This window comes from Lagenorhynchus albirostris, chromosome 10, assembly GCF_949774975.1.
Source record: "Lagenorhynchus albirostris chromosome 10, mLagAlb1.1, whole genome shotgun sequence".
NCBI lineage: Eukaryota > Metazoa > Chordata > Mammalia > Artiodactyla > Delphinidae > Lagenorhynchus > Lagenorhynchus albirostris.
Genome location: NC_083104.1, coordinates 32,015,361 through 32,036,388, shown reverse-complemented (window position 1 = coordinate 32,036,388; position 21,028 = coordinate 32,015,361). Strand labels below are relative to the sequence as shown.

The window sequence follows — 21,028 nt, the reverse complement described above, 5'->3', positions numbered from 1 at the left end:
GCTTTCCTGACACCAAACACACAACCTATCTTGGCCCTTCTACCTTTTATCCCTTCTAGTTACTCTTCTTGGAAAATTCAAACTAACCTTAACATTAACCTGAATAAAACAAAATTTGAAAGATTCAAATCTTCTGCAAAAAGGCAAATGTAAATTATTTGAGGGTTTATTACATTACTTAATACCACTCAACCAAAGAAAGAAAAAAAAATACCACTCAAAAGCAACCATCTTGGGGCTTCCCTGGTGGCGCAGTGGTTAAGAATCCGCCTGCCAATGCAGGGGACACGGGTTCGAGCCCTGGTCCGGGAAGATCCCACATGCTGCAGAGCAACTAAGCCCGTGTGCCACAACTACTGAGCCTGCGCTCTAAAGCCTGCAAGCCACAACTACTGAAGCCTGCACACCTAGAGCCCGTGTTCCTCAACAAGAGAAGCCACCACAATGAGGAGCTCACGCACAATGAAGAATAGCCCCTGCTCGCCACAACTAGAGAAAGCCCGCACGCAGCAACGAAAACCCGGCTCAGCCAAAAATAAATAAATAAAATAAATAAATTTATTAAAAAAAAAAAGCAAACATCTTTAGACATCTTATGCATTGTCTAACTATAGCCCTCATGTGTTGGTTCCAGTTCCTTAATCCTCTTAAACTCCCTGCCTCCACATCCACTATCCCTGTTCCAGTTTAGATATCCTGGCCTTCTTTCTGTATCATGTGTACCTCTTCTTGTTTCTTCCCTCTGTCTGCTCAGTACATCTATAACGATGCTGCCAGAATACACTTCTCCATGCATGGTTTAGATCAAGTTTTAGCATCTTTAATTCTTCAGCAATCTACTACTACCCTACCAAATTAAAGTCTAAAACATCTTAGTCTCCTATTCAAGATACTTCACAACCTGGCCCCAAATTGTATTTAAAGATCCATCCCTTTTAGTTCCCCTTTAAAAATCTTACATTCTAATCAGAATGTACTTTTGGTGGTCTCTTCTCTGCACTGGGTGGACATCTGTTGTTTTTTCTGCTTATCTTAAAGTGGCACTACTCTTATATCTCTCTGGAGGATGAACCCTCCTACACTTTCAATCGAAACACTTCTGGTGGTGGAAATGCACCTTCTGGAAGTGGGCATGTCATTCATGCCTAGCTGATCATACCTGCAGTCATAGTGACTGATTCAGGAATGGACATGTGACCCAATCAAAGCCAGAGATGTAGAGACTTTTGCTGGGACTTTTGGGGAAAAGATTCACTCTAAACTCTTTGAAGTTTTGTGGATGTATAGGCCAGAGTTGCTGTTGCTATCCTGCTACCGTCAGACAAGAACCTAACTGAGAATGGAGTTAACCCACAGAGACTGGAGCCGAGAGAAGTGCAAGAAGCCAGGATCAGGCAACCACATTTGCACCCTAGGCCAAATGCTGCCTGGAGTCACTTTACTCCCTGGCTTTTTCAATTACCTGAGGGAACAAACTTAATTTTTGCTTATGTCAAAATTTTTACAACAGAATCAATCCTAAATGATATAGTGCCTTTCATCCTACAGCTGTCTCTTAAGTCCCCTTCCTTTATTTGCAGTGTCCAAAACCATTCATCATTTAGACCAGCTCAAATGCTACCTCATCCAATAAACAAACTCTGCTTTCCTAAGTAAAAGAACTCTCTCCCTTCTTTGAATTCCCAGAGCATCTTATATGTTGCTCTTAGCTTTTTCTTAGATACATAGATTATCTTCCTGTAGGCTATTGGCAACTTGAAGGTAACCTGGCAACTTTATCCAGCAACAAAGCGCTTTAGACAAAGTGGATCTCAATTCACATTTGAATGAACAGATGAATTAACAAAACAAACTTTGTCTCTGAGTGAGCAGCACACTATGGGAAGAAGCCAGCTTTGCTCCCTGGGAAGAAGAGAACAAACCACTGCTGGAGATGTTGCAACAGTACAAGCTGTCAGATCAAGAAGAAGAAGAGAAAGAGATGGAGCTTGACAAGGGTACAAACCAAGCAGAACTAGTATCATGCACAAGAAAGCTATAAGAACCCAGAGGCAAGTGTATAGAACATTCCCTTGCTCACTCCAGGGCTTCATTTAGCCAAGAATGTCATGAGTGTCTGGGTCAGCTACTTACATACAATCTCTGAATTAGCTACCATTTACTGAGCGCTTAGTGCATACCGTAGGCGCTAAGTAATTTACATGCATCATCTCATTTAGTCCACGAAATAATTCAGTGAGTTAGGAATTATTCCTCCCATTTTACTGATGAGGAAACTGGGGTGTAGAAAGATAAGTATCTTGCTCAAAGTCACACAGATACTAAGTGTCGGATCCCAGATTTAATCTGAGATTCCAACCAGTGTGCAAAAAGCTTAAAAAAAAAAAAAAGGCACAGGCAGGAGGAAGGGAAGGTAAGTAGGGTGAACAGTGAGAGAGAAATGAGAAAAGAAGAAAAAACTCCAGATGACTCAATTTGTTTAATTTGTTAACTCTAAGAATCATTAGGAGGTAAAGTCAAGAGTCCAGGGGAGAGAAGGATGATGGGAAAACTGTGCAGCTTCTGTAAGGGTAAGAAAACAATAGGGAAGATCCATTCAGGGGAAGAGATTTGTGGTGAAGGATGATAAACATGCCCAATAATGAGTGAGATTTTCCTTTCTCATTCAAACAGAATGATTCCAAGGGGAAAGCCAATTTCGGAAAGTAGAGTTTGATATGAACTTTATATTAACAATAACAACAAAGGAAATTTGTCCTGGATATTATTCCAGCTGGCACCATACCAGGACCCCTCTAGGGGACCAAGCTAAAGACTCTTCAAGGCCCTTCAGGAACAAAGCAGTATACGAGAAACGTAAGCACTTCCGATTAAAATTTCAGAAAAGTTTAGGAAATGAAAAAAAGCAAGATTATGTCAAGGGGAGGATGGAATTAACTATATGTCAGATACTTTTGATAAGGGACAGAAACTACTGAAGCCCGCGTGCCTAGAGGCTGTACTCTGCAAAAAGAGAAGCCACTGCAACAAGAAGCCTGCACACTGCAATGAAGAGTAGCCCCTGTTCGCCCAACTAGAGAAAGCCCGCACACAGCAATGAAGACCCAACGCAGCCAAAAAATAAATAAATTTTTTTTAAAAATGTAAAAAAAGCCCTTATATTCTGATTCTTTTGTTAAGTGTATAATCTACATAAAAAGCTCCTATAAATTAATTTTTTTTAACATCTTTATTGGGGTATAATTGCTTTACAATGGTGTGTTAGTTTCTGCTTTATAACAAAGTGAATCAGTCATACATAAACATATGTTCCCATATGTCTTCCCTCTTGTGTCTCCCTCCCTCTCACCCTCCCTATCCCACCCCTCCAGGCTGTCACAATTAATTTTTTAAAAAATTTTAAAAGAAATATGGGCCTAGGAGATGAAGAGGCAATTCAAATCAAAGAGGAAATAAAAAAACACCTAGAGACAAATGAAAACACAACAATCCCAAATTTATGGGATGCAGCAAAAGGAGTTCTAAGAGGGAAGTTTATAGAGATACAAGCTTACCTCAGGAAACAAGAAAAATCTCAAATAAACAACCTAACCTTACACCTAAAGGAACTAGAGAAAGAAGAACAAACAAAACCCAGAGTTAATAGAAGAAAAGAAATCACAAAGGTCAGAGCAAAAATAAATGAAATAGAGACTAAAAATAAATAAATAGAAATAAAATAGAAAAAAATCAATGAAATTAAAATAGAAAAAAATCAATAAATAAATAAAATAGAAAAAAATCAATGAAATTAAAAGCTGTTTTTTTGAAAAGATAAACAAAATTGATAAACCTTTAGCCAGACTCATCAAGGAAAAAAGGGAGTGGGCCCAAATCAATAAAATCAGAAATGAAAAGGGAGAAGGTACAACCAATATACACTACCAAATGTAAAATAGATAGCTAGTGGGAAGCAGCCATAGAGCACGGGGAGATCAGTTTGGTGCTTTATGACCATCTAGAGGGGTGGGATAGGGAGGGTGGGAGGGAGACACAAGAGGGAGGAGATATGAGGATATATGTATATGTATAGCTGATTCACTTTGTTATAAAGCAGAAACTAACACACGATTGTAAAGCAATTATACTCAAATAAAGATGTTAAAACACACACACACACGAGATATCGCCCTGCATCTCTCAGAATGGCTATCATCAAAATTAACACAAATAACAAATGCTGGCAAGGATGTGGACAAAAAAGAACACTTGTACACTGTTGGTGGGAATTTAACTTGTTGCAGGCACTGTGGAATATGGAGGTTTCTCAAATAACTAAAAATAGAACTAACATATTACCCAGCAATTCCAGTCTCAGATATATATCGGGAAAAAAACAACACTAATTTGAAAAGATACATGCACCCCAATGTTCATAGTAGCCTTATTTACAATTGTAATATATGGAAGCGGCCTAAGAGTCCATCAGCAGATGAATGGATAAAGTAGATGTGGTATATATATACAATGGAATACTACTTGGCCATTAAAAAGAATGAAATTTTGCCATTTGAAGAAACATGGGTGGACTTGGAGGAAGTTATGCTAAGAGAAATAAGTCAGACAGAGAAAGACAAATACTTTATGATGTCACTTATATGTGGAATCTAATAAATACAACAAACTAGTATATACAGCAAAAAGAAGCAGACTCACAGATATAGAGAAAAAACTAGTGGTTACCAGTGTGGGAGTGCAATATAGGGGTGGAGGAGTGGGAAGCACAAACTACTGTGTGTAAGATAGGCTCAAGGATGTATTGTACAATGTGAGGAATAAAACCAATATCTTGTAATAACTGTAAATGGAAAGTAACCTTTAAAAATTTTATAAAAAGATTAAAACAAACAAAAATAGTCCCATGAAAAACTGGCCTAGGAGATGAATAGGCAATTCACAGGAGAGAACACAAACAGCAAACACACATACCAAAAGAAGCACAGACTCACTAATAATCAAAGAAACTCAAATTGAAACAAAGATATGCTTGACCTATCAGATTGGCAAAAATTAAAAAGCAATGTATGAGAAAGCCTATCTCTCCACATCTTCACAAGTAGGGTTATTTTATTATTAGCTTCTATAGTGAAACAGATAAAGCGTTTGTATAATAAAAGGGCAACTGAACACTGAGAGGTCATATACCTATGTGAATTTCCAAAATGTATTTTGGGGGCTCTCCCCACCCACTATCCTCACATAAGCATCAACCATAAGATGGGGGCAAGCAGAGGAGTTGGGGAGGAAAAAGAGTGTGCTGCCTTACACATCCTTTATGTGTGAGATTGCAGGGTGAAGCGTTCGGAGATTTCAAAGCACTCCATCTTTTCCCTGGTTTTATGAGATAAGAGATAAGAAGCACTGATTTCTAGATAATGGACAATTATTGATAAATCCAAGCCTCAGGCTCTTTTTGTGATTTACCATCAGTAGGAAAATCACAAGACCAAGTTGTGAATCTTCAAAAATATAAATGTCACATATTACTTGGGTTTGGGTAAAATAAAATTTTAATTTTCTACTAGTACTTTGAAATGTGTATAATTTTCAATATTCTAAAATTTTGATTAGATTACCATGAAACTACTAATCCATTTCATCTAACTCAGAGACATTCAAGTGACCACAGCCAATTTCTAGTATCTCTTCTAGTATCTCCCAAAAAATGAAATAATATATACGTTATAATATATATATATTATATATAATTTTTAACCTGTAAAAAGTTCAGCCGGGCTAGAAAGTCTGTGATGTAACTTCCTAGGGGTTTAAGACTTGGGTATGATCGTCGGGCCCATATTTCTGGAACCTTTCCAACAAGCAGACTGCCAGAGAGTGCCTCCAAAGCAGAATCCATGACAACCACGCCCTTAATAGCTTTTTCAAGGTCCTGTAGAGTGTTGCGTATAGTTTTAATTAAACTGCAAGGAAAGAAATTGTGTCATCAACATATATAATACTAAATACCAACATACAGTCTTTCCAGTAGAAGAAATAGCAGGATACCATTCACAGCTTTATGGGAGTGTATTCCCAAAGTGTGGTCACCTCCCACTTGATAATATAAAGTAATTTTAGGTGATACTTGGATGCACATTTTTCATCTTATTTATTACATATGTATTTTTAAATATAGAAAATAATATAACTTGCGTATCAAAATTGGTGCTTTCAAGGTATTATTGCTTAAGACCAGGCAAATTTAAACAGAGAATGATTTAAGAAAAAATATCAGGTAAATAATGTTATAGGTGACATGCAAATATGAAGAAAGTTATAAAGGTACGATACAATGGCTGAAACTTTGGAAACACTGAATTAAAACATACAGTGTATATTCATTTATACCCTTGCAAGTACTTTGTTTCCCACTGAGGCCCAAACTGCTAAGAACACCATAAATATACCTGAAGTGAGGGTTTTAGCCTAGAAGCCTAAGCAACTGAGAGAGAGTATGTTATGATATGTAAGTACATATGGTATTTGTATAAGAATAACTAAATTAATTAAGGCATCATAGTGTTTTAATATGCTTTATTTTAAAATTTCAAAAAGTCTGGAAACTGAAACAAACTTGGAAACACTAGAAAATTCATAACCAAAACAATTCTCCATTCCTTAAGCCAGTATTTAACTGTAGAAAATTCAATTTGAAAATTCAAAGCAGGGGCTTCCCTGGTGGTAGAGTGGTTAAGAATCTGCCTGCCAATGCAAGGATCACAGGTTCAAGCCCTGGTCTGGGAAGATCTCACATGCTGCGGAGCAACTAAGCCCATGCAGCGCAACTAGTGAGCCTGCACTTTAGGGCCCACGAGCCACAACTACTGAGCCCATGTGCCACAACTACTGAGCCCACTTGCCACAACTACTGAAGCCCATGAGCCTACAGCCCGTTCTTCTCAAAAAGAGAGGCCACCACAATGAGAGGCCCGCGACACAACAAAGAGTAGCCCCTGCTCGCGGCAACTAGAGGAAAGCCCATGTGCAGCAACAAAGACCCAACACAGCCAAAAATAAATAAATAAATAAATTTATTTATTTTTAAAAATTCAAAGCAAATAATTTGTTTGCTATTTTAGGGTACCTAGTCAATCCAGATAGACTCAGGAAGAAAATGGGGGGGTGTGTATATGTGTCAATGGCAGAAAAATGACAAGAGATGTATTTACACATAGACCAAGATAAAGCTCATTCCATCTTCACTTCCTGAGGAGAAGAGCAATAGGTGGATGAGAAATTATGATTAATGAAAATTTTTAACCAGTAAAAGCAGATCTCTATTTCATCACCATTTTTACATTATAAAAGATACCTTCCCTTCTGGGGCAGAAGATTATGCAACTTTAAAAAAGGAGAAAAACTCTAATGAAATGGCAAGTTTTGATAATATTTTCTTAAACTTTTAATTCAATACCAGTGTAACTTTTTATCAACTTTGGTTGGTAGCCTTCTGAATAACTGGGTATAGAGCTCCTTACTTGTTAAATCTTTCCATTTCTTGTACTAAAACAGTATTCATGCTCTCTTCATATCTCACGGGATACTTGAGTAGTGCTGATTCAATGTCAAAGTCATTTGGTAGCTAAGAGAATAGATTTTGAAGATCGCATATTACTCTCAGAATAAATAATTAGTTTCATTCAGCTATAATATCAATTATAGCTAACATTAGGCAATTACTATGTGCCAAGTATTATGCTAACTGCTTTCCAAACATTATCTCATGTAATCTTTACCATTCACTATTAGGTGGCCATCATTATCATTTAAGTACAGATAGGTTAAGTAAATGCCCAAGGGTACAGAGTCCAAAAGTGGTCTGTTTAAATCCATAGATCTCTAACACTAAGGCCCATGCTCTTTACTACAGGATAGAGTACTATGAAGAAGATATACATTTCTGAAAAGTTGTGTAATTTTCTTTTGTAAATTGAATTTTATTTCCCATTAATAAAACTGATGTACCACTTCATAACTCTTTTTAATTTATTTCCAATAAATTATCAACTGGCTCAAAATGGATTTGCTTACATCACTATCAAATAATTAATGTATAAATGTAGCAAGGTTCCAGGGCATAGGGAAAGAGAAGGCTATTGAGTGTCTGATTTCAATGAGGCATCTCAGAGACACTTGAGGAGAAGCGATAAAGGGGACTTTGGGGTTGGTGATCAAGCCCCAAGACAATGGAATTCACACTCTTAAAGGGGCAAAGGAATTTCCCTATGGGGGAACTCCCAAACTAAGAAAGTTGAGCTGCCCAGACTGTCCCCAGGCAATGGTCCTTGGGTGGTACAAAAGAATTCTAAGTCATATTAGGTGGTGTCACTCAAGGCACATTTGGCTCAGCACAAACATTCTACCCCAATTAAGTCCTATATGCCACTTCCAGGTAACTTCCTGCTAGGGATCTTGTAAGAGCCACCATTTTGGGAGGGCAAGAAGCTTGCCCCGAAGAGATAAACCACACAAGAAGAAGGGGCTGAGGGTGAGAAGAGGCAAATGGCAGAAGCAGAAGTCCCAGGGTGGAGGTTGGAGGAGACTAGCTTGATTTTACCCAGGGGTAGAAGGCAGTGTTGCTCCCTTCTCCTCTCCAGTGGCCACAGCCAGGCTTAAGGTGAGTAGGCTCTACTTAAGGACTGGTGTAAGGCAAGGGTACCAACTGTGAGAGTAGAGTCGGTGCCATCCGTGGTTTTTCAAGGCAGATGGGGTAGGGGTCAGGTTCTGCTCTGTCAGAGTGCCTGACACTGAAATATGGGGATAATTATAGTATTTATCCTGGAGGGGAGTTGTGAAGATCTGTGCTTAGCACCATGAAGTCCTCTTAGTAGTTCTTTACTGAATTTAAGACACAGAAAAAAGTGAGAAAAGAGATTATCATCCCACTTTACCAAGAGGGATAAGTACATTGGGCTGTAGTATGGGGGGGAAAAAAGGCTGTAGCTGTTAATTTAGTGCTGATCTTATTTCCCTGTGCCTCCTCACTTCTGAAGGTATAGATTAAAAACCATTCCCTCAAAAAAAAAAAAAAAAAAGAAAAAAAAACCATTCCCTCCTTGAACCAGCAAGTTCAGACCATTTCCTCCATTTAAAAAAAGTAGGCCCGGGCTTCCCTGGTGGCGCAGTGGTTGAGAGTCCACCTGCCGATGCAGGGGACACGGGTTCGTGCCCCAGTCCGGGAAGATCCCACATGCCGCGGAGCGGCTGGGCCCGTGAGCCATGGCCGCTGAGCCTGCGCATCTGAAGCCTGTGCTCCGCGACGGGAGAGGCCACAACAGTGAGAGGCCCGCATACCGCAAAAAAAAAAAAAAAAGAAAAAGAAAAAGTAGGCCCACCATCTTTATTTAGAAATGATAATAAATCATATATTCAGTAGCTTATCCACAACTGTAGTTACTAAGAACTTACTATTTGCCAGGCATTATGCAAAGCACTTTAACTTAATGATCTCCTTAATGTTCACAAGAACATTATACAGCTGGTACTATTATCACCACTTTACAGATTTGAAAACTAATGTTCAGAAAGGCAAAGTATCTCACTCAAGGTCATAATGCTGCTAAATGGAGTTTTCAAGTTGGCATTTCAGTGCCATTTTGATTTATGTTATATTACAAGTAACATATCTTAAGCTAAACATTACCTTGTTGAGAATATCTTTGGTAATTTCTAGTAGAATCTGGTCAGCACTTCCGGAGGATCCTGTCTGTTTGGAGCCTCCTTGGGTGAGGAGCAAGGACTCAAAGAGGATTTTTGTTTGTTGAAGATCTTTGGAGATATCAACATTTTCATGTAATCCAAATATCTCAGGGTGTTGAGTAAATGGAAGTTTCTACCAGAAAATAGATTCAACAAGCATCACATTTTCACTGGATACGTGAATTCATAAGGTAGACATGTGCAGACCAAAAAGGGTTAAAAATCAACTAAACATCAAACAACAGAGGAATCAAACTTTTCCAGTTTTCAGTAACTACTAGAAACAAAATATATTGAAAGCTGATTGAACCATAGTACTTGTCTAATCCTATACATTATGGGGGACTACTTCACTATTTGCTTTTTAGAAAAATCACACTTGAATCTTACCCTATTTTCAGTGATATCAGTTACCTTAATGAATTCAATGTACTCATTATAAGTGCCTTTGGGAGGTGCAAAATAGTTTCCACTGGGAGAAAACTTATAATGAGAGTTTTCAATTATGTTTGCGTTATAAAAGTCAGCCAGCATGGTTAAGAGGAGACGTCTGTCCCAATCATCTGTCACTCTTCCTCCATAGTTACACTCTCCAGTCAGGTAAGAGATAGCTTCAAATGGAATTGTATCATATTCATTTATAAATAACTGAAACAAAGGAAAAATGAAATGAGAAAAACCTTAAAGTATTTCACTTCATTTCCATTTTAAGATGGCCTTAAATATCTATCAATCAATCAATCATCCATCAATCTATACACATGGAAGTGGGGTTGGAAGAATTATCATCATGGTTGTTTTGAAGCCCCATGTCATAAAGGCCCTTATCACAGCACAGAAGCAGAAAAATACAATATACTGTGGTTGTCTAGTTGGATTAATATATTTGGTAAAACATGACAGAAATAATGGGAAAGTATTGGAGTTGGACAGACCCGAGTTCAAATCTTACCTCAATGGGTAAATTTACTTCTTAGCTTTGGTTTTCTCCAAAATAGGGATAATACCCACCTTACAGGGTTGCTGTGAGAATTAAAATTCATGTAAGTAATGTGCCTAGTTCAAAGTCTGAGTGAGTAGTAATTTATAGCGGACATTTGATCTTTTTCCTTTGGTGGGGGGCTGCTGACCATCTCATGCATCTCATGTTTCATTGTAAGTCTACAGAAACTGAAAAAGCCGACCACTCACTTTCTCAGCCTCCATTATGGCTAAAGCCTAGGCTTGTGACCTGGGCTTGGAAACTCAGATGTAGCCATCCTAGACTGAACTGGGGTTTAGGGTGCAAAGAAGCAGGAACAGCAACGAATTTTTTTGATGACATCAGAGAGTATGTAGTAGACTAGTGTCTGTGTGGCAGCTATGAGCTGTGGTGTCTGATATTTAATAAGAGTAGAAGGAATGCTGTTACCAGACATGATATGATTCTGGATATGACTGTGGATGCCTTGGCTCTCCAGCCATCTTGGTGATTCTGTGATCTACCCAATATTCTTTCAATAAATTCCTTTTCTACTGTTTTTGTTGACTGATAGAGCTAAATTGTAGATCTGACTGAGTGGAGGCTAAGAGTAGAGTATAGTGAGGACCTATATAAAGCCAACACTGAGGAGGGCACTGCAAAAAGAAAGAACTAGGGTCCTTGATGGCAACACTTTTGTTGAATCAACCAACTCCAGAGTCTGTCCTTCCTCTGCAACTCTTTTTTATGTGAGATAAAAAGTTTCATTATGGTTTAAGCCAGTTTGAATCAGGTTTCCCATTATTTGCAGCAGAAAAATGCAGATGGAGATTATGCTTTATAAGCCAAAATTATAATTATTAATACCATCTAGCCAACTATTAGTGGTGTTGGGAGAACTGAATAAGTCATTCTAAGCAAACGGAATTGCCTAGGGCCTGGTACACAGTGATCCTCCATCAATGTTATTTCCTTTCTAATTTTACCTGTAGTTGTCGAATACTGATGCGTAAATCTGATTCATTAAATCCATATGGAATATTCCAACCAAGAGGACCAAATTTCTTTCTCTCTTGCACAAGGGCATGAAAAAAACAAACTCCAAAGAGTAACTTCTCCCATGCCTTTAAGATAAAAATATGCAACAAGAAAAAAATCTGATCAGATTTCCATTACTAAAATGAGGGGAACTGATGATCTTTCATTATAAGGTTCTATGATCATATATCTCTACAAACTTTTATTTAGAAAGACTATCCAAAATACTATAAATAGTATTAATAATTAATACTATAAAAAGTATTAATCTTATGACTTATCCAAAACCTCCAAGCTAGACAAACTACAATAACATTATACTTTATTAAAATGCAATAGTGCTAGAGAGACATGCCAAGATGGCAGAATAGGAAGACCTTGAACTCACCTCCTTCCTTGATACACCAAAATTACAACTACTTACAGAGCAACTATCTATGAGAACAAACTGAAGGTAGAAGAAAAGATTTTCCACAACGAAAGACATAAAGAGAGAACCACAAGATGGGTAGGAGGATCAGAGACATACTGTAGTCAGGACCCAGGTTTGCTGACCCACAAATGAGAGGAAAATCACAATTATAGAGGTCCTCCCAAAGGAGTGAAGGGTCTGAGCCCCACATTGGGCTCCCCAGTGTAGGGGCCCTGCACTAAGAAGACAAGCCTCCAGAACGTCAGGCTTTGAAAGCCAGCAGGGCTTATGTTCAGGAGAGCTGGTAGGCTATAGAAAACAGAGACTCCACTCTTAAAGGGCGTGTGCAAAATCTCCTTAGTACTGATGTTTTCTTCCATGCAGGGAAACTTCAATTAATGTAACACTCCTGGATTTTCTCCATCCTTATACTCACTGGTGGAGGGAGGAGTACCTATCTGACGGGTAAATTTGGGGAAAGTCAAGCAAATATGCTTTGCTCAGCTTTTCCCTTTTCTCTCTTAGAAGTGAGCTTCCGGCAGGGAAGGAAGTTTTCCTCTGTTCCTCTGGGTAGATAAATGTACTTAATTCTGGGTTCAGTAATACTAAGCCCACTTGTTCACAGATATAAACTACATCTTCCAACCTAGTCTATATCAGTAATTAAGGTTATAATTTGGTTCCCATATGTTTGTACTTTTTCCTGTTTCTTAACTGGTAAGAATTTGGGCAGAGAAAAGGAGTGCTATTTATTGGAACTCCTAACGTCCTCAATACCATGTGCAAAACTTTTTTACATACGGATACATTGAAGAGTGTTATTAATGTGTCAAAACATTATCACTAGAATTTCCATGAAGGCAGATTTTTTTGGTGATGGCAGTGTCTATTTTACTCTCACTGCATTATATCGTACCTAACAAACATATTTGTTGAAAGAATAAATAAATAATGTTAAAATAGATTGTACTCTTGGGTCTTAATTGTCTTAATCAAATGCACTGTTGGACTTTTGTACAAACTAAGAAATGTTCATTCATTCAACAAATATTTATTTGAGTATCTACTACATGGGAAGCAGAACACAAACAACTGGGAATAAAATAACATAGGTAGAATTTCTATCTTCTTAGGAAATGCCTAAAGTTTAATATTAAATAAAATATTTATGTTTTCATATTTTTTCACTATAAAAACACATTTTAAAAGTTCCAGGGGCTGAGTATTACCAGTTCCTTTCCCTCGCATCCATTGAAAAACTGAGGATCAGAAACTGGATGAGTGAGATATGATTGGAGGAGATTTAGCCGAAGACCCGTAGGAGGCTCATTAGTCATTTTTACTCCATTCTGTAAAATTGTTACTGGGAACTAAGACAAAATAAACAAAGAGCATTACTCTAGATAACCAACTCAAGTCCTAAAAATACATACACTAGTGGATTAAAAATAGGTATAAGGGAGGACTCCAGAAATATTTTTAAAACCTCTTAAGGTTAAGCATTTAAGATATACAATATATCAATAACACATAACCAAATAAATGTACTAAACTCCATAGGAAATAAATATACTTTTGGAGATGGGTAACTTGTGAGCCAAAGCCTAAAGGATGAATTACAGCCTTCGGGAGAAAAATCTTCACATATTTTTTCCAACATGGGCATCCAGGAGACAGCGAGGTGACAGTTCTGTAGGCAAACCCAAGTTCCTTCCTCTATTGCTGCGTTAATCATTTTTGTTGCAATTGGTCCTTGTCCCTGTCCCAGTGAAATAGCTTGAAATTTATTTCCAGACATAGCTTTATCATTTGCAAATTTCAGTAGGCCTAAGAGGGCACAAAAAAATAAATGGTTTCACTGCTTACTCTAAAATTATAAAATGTGCCTTATGTTTCAGTGTATAAGTATTTAATTGTGAATAATTCTAGTTACCTTTCCTTATAAATACCGAATTTACTGATTTACACTCATCTAAGAAATAGATATTGAACAAGATGATTTATTTATAATTTATTAAGTTGACATTATGCACTTACTGGCCATGGGATCTGCTCCTGGAGATAACACAAAAATTAAGGGAATGGTGCAATTTGAATCCAAATAACTCTTTGCCAAATCAAATGGTGGAGGCTCTACAAACTTTTTCCCTAGTTTGTCAGTTACATAGTTAGTTATGGCTGGACTTATCTGTTGAAGAGAGAAAAAATATGATCTTTAGAGTAACTTTTATTTCACATAACAACTTTGATTATTACTGAAAACCGACAGAGTAAACTATGAGTCTAATGGATAAGAAAAGCATGCAGCATATCATAGGCAAAGCGCTAATTTTCCTAATATATAAAAGGTATCTATAAATTGATGGGACAAGACTAACAATCCAAAAGAAAATGGGCAAAGAAGATAAACAGTTTATAGAAAATGAAATAGAAATGGATCTTAAACATAGGAAAAGATGCTCAACCTCATTTAGTATAGCAGAGACTGCAAACTGTCCCCATTCTGTGTCTCCTTTTGGTAACAGAACTCCAAGTTTTCCCAACCTTTCATGCAGCTAGATGTGGCTATGTGACTAAGTCTTGGCCAGAGAAATACAAATGGACATTATATATGGAGCTTCCAGATCCTATTTTTTATAAGGAAACTGTTTGCCTTCAACACTCTCTTTTCCTGTTCAACAGATGTGGTGTTCATGACCCAGCTTCAATCTCACTGACAAGGACCACACTTTAGGAGTCTTCTCTAGCATGAGAGAAGGAACTTGAATCTATGGATGATCTCAAGAACAGAGGTGCCCTGCCAGCCCTCAAGCAAATACTCTGGGCTGTTAGGAGACATAGAGAAAATAACTTCTATTTTATTTCAGCTACTGTATTTTAGGTCCCTTTGTTACAGCAGCTTTGTCTATACCCTAATACTTATAAATAAGAAAAATACAAATTATAATTTTACTTAGATACCATTTTTCACCATCAGCTTGTTATATAAATGGGACAAAGATAGCCTGTGTGTATTTACCGCTGGATTGTTTATTTTTCACAGTAGGCTAAAACCTGTTAGCTCAAAAGGCCACTGGCACCAAACTCAAAATGTTACATATTCAACTGTTTTAAACATAGCCCAAATAAGCAGATTTTTAACCATTTAGAGTCTGCCTACTTTTCACCCAACGTCTGCTAGCCATAAAAAGATAAGCCCCAGGATATAAAGACCCCAAGCCACTGCTGCCCTTCAGAGCTCTGACACAGAGACTCTCAGCCGCCATGCTGATGAATAATGTCGTCCAGACACCACACAAGTCCCCTCTCCATTAGGAATTCCCTTGCCTTCCCCTCTCCTTTGGAGTTGTGGACCTCCCCTCACTCCCAGCCTCTGGACAGACACCTGCTATGAGGGATTTCTTCCTCCCCAACAAACAAACCTGTCAAAGTAACATCTAATGAAACTCATGTGCGTTACTGCCACCTCGATCAGCCCCAGAATCCTCAACCCCTCTGCACAGATTGGCAAAGATCCAAAAGTTTGGCAAACAGGGCTTCCCTGGTGGTGCAGTGGTTAAGAATCCGCCTGCCAATGGAGGGGACACGGGTTTGAGCCCTGGTCTGGAAAGATCCCACATGCCGTGGAGCAACTAAGCCCACGCACAACAACTACTGAGCCTGCGCTCTAGAGCCCATGAGCCACAACTACTGAGCCCATGTGCCACGACTACAGAAGCCCACATGCCTAGAGCCCCTGCTCCACAACAAGAGAAGCCACCATAATGAGAAGCCCGTGCACTGCAATGAAGAGTAGCCCCCGCCTGCCGCAACTAGAGAAAGTCTGCATGCAGCAACGAAGACCCAACACAGCCAAAAATAAATAAATAAATATTTTTTTTTAAAGTTTGGCAACATACTGGGTGGGCAAAAGTACAGGTAAACAGATATTTTCATATACTGCTGAGGAAGAGCAATCTGGTATAACTTTCATGGAGGACAATTTGAAAGTATCCATAAAATTACAGAGGGCAAATCCACTGACATAGCAATTTTGTTCCTAGGAATTTATTCTGATATATAGTTGCACATGTGAGAAATGACTTTTGAATAAGGTTATTCATTGCAGCATTTTTATAATAAATAATATATAAATATTATAAAGATCCATCAGTAGGAACTGGCTAAAGAAATTATTGTATACTCATACAATGGAATACCATGCAATTGTAAAAAAAAAAGAAAGAGAACACTATTTGTGAATTAGTAGAGAAAAAAGCAATATGCAAAACAGTGGATGCTACCGTTTCTGTTGAAAATAAATGGAAAAAGAATTTATATGTATGTACATTTATATGTGTATAAAAGGACAACAAGAAGCAGATAACATTAACTGCTTGAGAGGAAGGATGATGAATGACTGAGAGATGGAGTCTGGAGGCACACTTTTCATCGTATTCATATATTCATGTGATTCAAAACAGTGCATCAGTTTTGAAACACAGGAAGATGTGACTTACTTGTAAATTATATTAAAATTAATTAAAAATAAAAGAATGCTGTTCATCAATATTAGCAGCAGAAAAATCAGTACAAAGAGGTATCAGACATTATCTTCTAAATGCCAAAGGACTTTCTAAAGGGAATGTGTAGGAATTTGATGGAGAGAGGAGTGATCATCACAGGCTTCTTTGGTCCCGGAAGGTTTGTGGAATACATGGGGAGGAAGGATAGGGGCTTCTATATGGGTAATTTACTGTAGTTGTGAGCAATTCTGTAGTTTTAAATAGAAGTTTCAAGCTGAAAAGAGGTCTGATTAGCCAAGGTAATAGACTGCAAAGCTGTACTTTTGTCATTATTCTACAGGTATTGACAGGCTCCTGAAGGTTTTTTTTTAATAAAGAGCTCACAATGACATAGCAGCTTTTTATTTCTTTCTTTAATAACTACACATGAGCAATGATGAAATCTTTTTCATCCTTTTACCATTAACACCATGTAGAGTTTCCACCTAGCACAGGAGATCTTCAGTATACATTTTTAAGGAAAGGGAGCTGCTGAGGACACAGAGACCTTGCTCCGCATTACCCTACGCACTGGCCAGGGGCAATGCTCCCTGACATGATGCAACTGCAATCGAGTATGATAGTTTTCTATAGAAAAAGTATCTTGTTCCAGTAATTTAACATGAGAAGAAGTTATAAGACTTTTCTATAATATTAAAATATATATTTTAATCCTTCATGTAAGATACTCTAGAAATTATGGAGACTTAAACAGACCTGGATATGGGCTTTGTGAGGATTAATTTTATGTGCTAGCTTGGCTAGGGCACAGTATCTAAATACCTGTTAAGGTATTTTTAAAATAAGATTAACATTTAAATCAGTAGACTTTGAGTAAAGTAGATTACTCTCCATAATGTGATTCGGCCTCATTCAATCAGTTGAAGGCCTTAAGAGAAAAAACGACCAATTTCTACTGAGGAAGAGGGAATTCTGTCAGTAGACCACCTTTGGACTCAAGCTGCAACATCAGCTCTTCCCTGGGTCTGCAGCCTGCAGATTTTGGACTTGCCAGCTTCTCACAATCATGTGAGCCAATTCCTTAAAATCATCAGAATCCTACTGATTCTGTTTCTCTGGAGAATCCTGACCAACACAGACTTTAACTGAATTTGGTTTAATGCAATTAAATTCAACTCAACTCACAGATATTTACTGAGATGTCCAACCATCTGCCAGGTACTGCTTTAAGTCCTGGAGATATTGAACAAAATAAGACATGCGTCCTGACCTCAAGAAGCTCAGAGTCCAGTGGGAGACCCTACCAAGTAGACAGACAATTATTTTGTATTCCAGTGTGGTCAGTGTGGTGTTTAAGCACAGGATCCCAAGCATGGCAGACAAACCAGTAACCCCACACGTGGTACTGATACAACATCTCCACTGGTCATCAGAGAGCCATTCTGTGGAATGCAAATAGGCAGGGGTTTCCCAGATGCAGAGCTACTCATTCCTAAGTTTACCATGAACAAGGGAAGCTATTTGTGATAAAATAATGAATAAAGCACTGTTTTGGCCTTCAAGGGACTTATTTTCTAGTGAAAGGAACATATATATATATACATACAACTATAAGGTAGGAAAGAATGAGGTACATTTTAATAATGTACAAAGGTCTTTGGGAGTTAGAGTAAGGAGAAAGACTCAGAAGTCACGTAATTATATAGGCCTCTGTTTGAACCTACTCAGAGACTGAATGAAGCATTAGATAATGCTCCTTGTGAAAAAAATGTAAAAAAAAAAAAAAGGAAAAAGAAAAGACAGGACCATTGCAATCACTTTCAATATCTTCATTTTATATGTGGTTGTAACTGGAGCTCAGAAAGGTGAAGTGACTTACTCAAAGTTTTAAGCTACATATATAAGCATAGCTTTTAGTTTTTTTGGGTTTTTTTAAACATCTTTATTGGAGTATAATTGCTTTACAATGGTGTCTTAGTTTCTGCTTTATAACGAAGTGAATCAACTATACATATACATATATCCCCATATCTCTTCCCTCTTGCGTCTCCCTCACCCCCTCCCTATCCCACCCCTCTAGGTGGTCACAAAGCACAGAGCTGATCTCGCTGTGCTATGCGGCTGCTTCCCACTAGCTATCTACTTTACATTTGGTAGTATTTATAAGTTAGCTTTTAGTTTTTTGTTTAAAATTTTTCCTTTTGTAACACTATAACACTTTTCTCGAGTGTATGAAAATTGGTATCAGCCTATTTATTTCACCTAAAGAAAGATTTTTGTGCTTGTTTGAACTAATAAAATTATGACACATTCAAGATTTTCTACTGTCTTCTGCTTCTAGTCAATATTGAGGAAATGGACCAGATTTACTTTCTTGCCATAAAGAACTAAAAAATGGGCAATATTAATGAAACAGCCATTTTCAGACATAAGGCTGTTCAGACAATAGGTGGTACAGGATAGTGATTCCTGATAAAAAAAAGAAACAAACAAGGTGAGACCTATTATCCCCTTGACTTTCCTCTGGGAGATACATTCCAGACTGTGGAACAAGGAGAGCAACTGAAAGTGGTACAACACAGTGTTGCTGAATTGGGAAGACAGGCATCAGAGTTCAAGGAGGCTCAGGCTGCTGGAAGTTTCAGAGTTCAAAGCTGAAGGGAAGTATCCAGAGAAAGAGCTCAGAAATCTGCATAGTATTGTCCTTCTATCTTTGCTGAACACCATGGTATGTATACATAGGCCAAGCAAAGAGTGACTGGGGAGCTGCGAACTTGGGATATGAGGAGCTACCAGAGTTCATGAAAGGCTGGGAATCATTCAAGTTCCCAGTAGCCACAATGGAGAGTCCTTGGTGATCACTTGGGGCATTCAGTAAAGGCCCTAGAAGGACCACACTTTAGCCATGGAACTAAACTATCCATGGAGTAAAGGCTATTCTATACCTGCGCTAACAAATCTTAAAACAATCTTTGAAAGGAGCAATCTGAATTTAACTGTATAGTCAAAGGGGTAGGTAAACCTTTTCTATAGAGAGCTAGATAGTAAATATTTTAGGTGTTGTGGGCCACATACAATTTCTGCTGCTTATTCTTTTTCTTTTCTTTTTTAAATTTACTTATTTTATTTATTTTTGGCTGCATTGGATCTTCATTGCTGCACATGGGCTTCTTCTCATTGTGGTGGCTTCTCTTGTTGCGGAGCATGGGCTCTAGGCGTGCAGGCTTCAGGAGTTGTGGCATGTGGGCTCAGTAGTTGTGGCTTATGGGCTCTAGAGTGCAGGCTCAGTAGTTGTGGTGCACGGACTTAGTTGCTCTGCGGCATGTGGGATCTTCCCAGACCAAGGCTCGAACCCATGTCCCCTGCATTGGTAGGCAGACTCTTAACCACTGTGCCACCAGGGAAGCCCTATTATTTTTCTTTAAAACAACCCTTTAAAATGCAAAAATCATTTACAGTTCATGGGCTGGACAAAAATAGGTCACTGGCTAGATTTGGCCCAGAGGTGTTGTTTGCTAATCCTGAACCAGCAGAACAAAAGTCAACAATCTTTAAAGGAAGATGACAAAATCAAAATCATAAACAATGTTGAGCATCCAATCAAACATGACTGGGCATGCCAGGATGTGGGAAAATATAATCTATAACCAAGAGTAAAGTCAGTCAATAGAAACAGATCCAGAAATGATGGAATTAGCAGTGAAGGATTTAAAAACAGTTATTATAACTGTTTTCAAGTATTTAAAGAAAAGTATAAACAGAATGAAAGGAGAAATAGAATATATAAAAAAGAACAAAATGAACATTCTGTAAATGAAATATACAGTTGCTGAAACAAAAATTAATTGGATGGAATTAATAGCAGATTAGACACTACAAAAGAAGAAATCACCAAATTTAAAGATAGCAATAGAAACTGTCCAAACTGAAGTACAGTGATACAAAGGATTTTAAAATAATTAACAGCGTATCAGTCACCTATGGTATAATATCAAGCAGTCTAACGTATATTTAATTGGAATCATGGGAAAAAAGTATTTGAAGAAATAATGGCCAAAGTTTTTCTCAAGTTGAGGAAAACTATAAACCTACAGATCCAAGGAACTCAATGAACCCACGTGAGCATCTGAAATAAAGGTTAAAGTACCAAATAACAATAACTTTAAACCTAGTACTTCATAAATGGCAAATTATCTGGGTTCCAAATAGAACACATTTGTCTTTTACCTTATCAGGTCTTAAGCACCGAAGAATTATGATTTTCTGTAGTTCATTTAGCCTTGTATCCATTGGTGCTGGAAATTTAGCATTGTGTGGCTCTTTACTATCGTAGATCTCCCGCCATTCAGCTATATTGTCACAAAAATGATTCCT

At 37.9% G+C, this 21,028-nt stretch overlaps 1 protein-coding gene across 1 annotated transcript in view; it reads right to left on the bottom strand.

Moving 5' to 3' along the window:
* DNAH12 (dynein axonemal heavy chain 12) overlaps positions 1 to 21,028 on the bottom strand; it is a 230,090-nt gene that overhangs the window by 3,876 nt on the left and 205,186 nt on the right. Inside the window, exons 63-71 of the mRNA XM_060161532.1 lie at positions 20,882 to 21,026; positions 14,187 to 14,337; positions 13,723 to 13,976; positions 13,379 to 13,519; positions 11,686 to 11,823; positions 10,153 to 10,386; positions 9,683 to 9,871; positions 7,518 to 7,621; positions 5,756 to 5,960 (exon numbers count right to left, since the gene is read on the bottom strand). Of these exons, the coding sequence (XP_060017515.1) occupies positions 5,756 to 5,960; positions 7,518 to 7,621; positions 9,683 to 9,871; positions 10,153 to 10,386; positions 11,686 to 11,823; positions 13,379 to 13,519; positions 13,723 to 13,976; positions 14,187 to 14,337; positions 20,882 to 21,026 (1,561 nt within the window). The remainder of the gene's footprint in view (positions 1 to 5,755; positions 5,961 to 7,517; positions 7,622 to 9,682; positions 9,872 to 10,152; positions 10,387 to 11,685; positions 11,824 to 13,378; positions 13,520 to 13,722; positions 13,977 to 14,186; positions 14,338 to 20,881; positions 21,027 to 21,028) is intronic.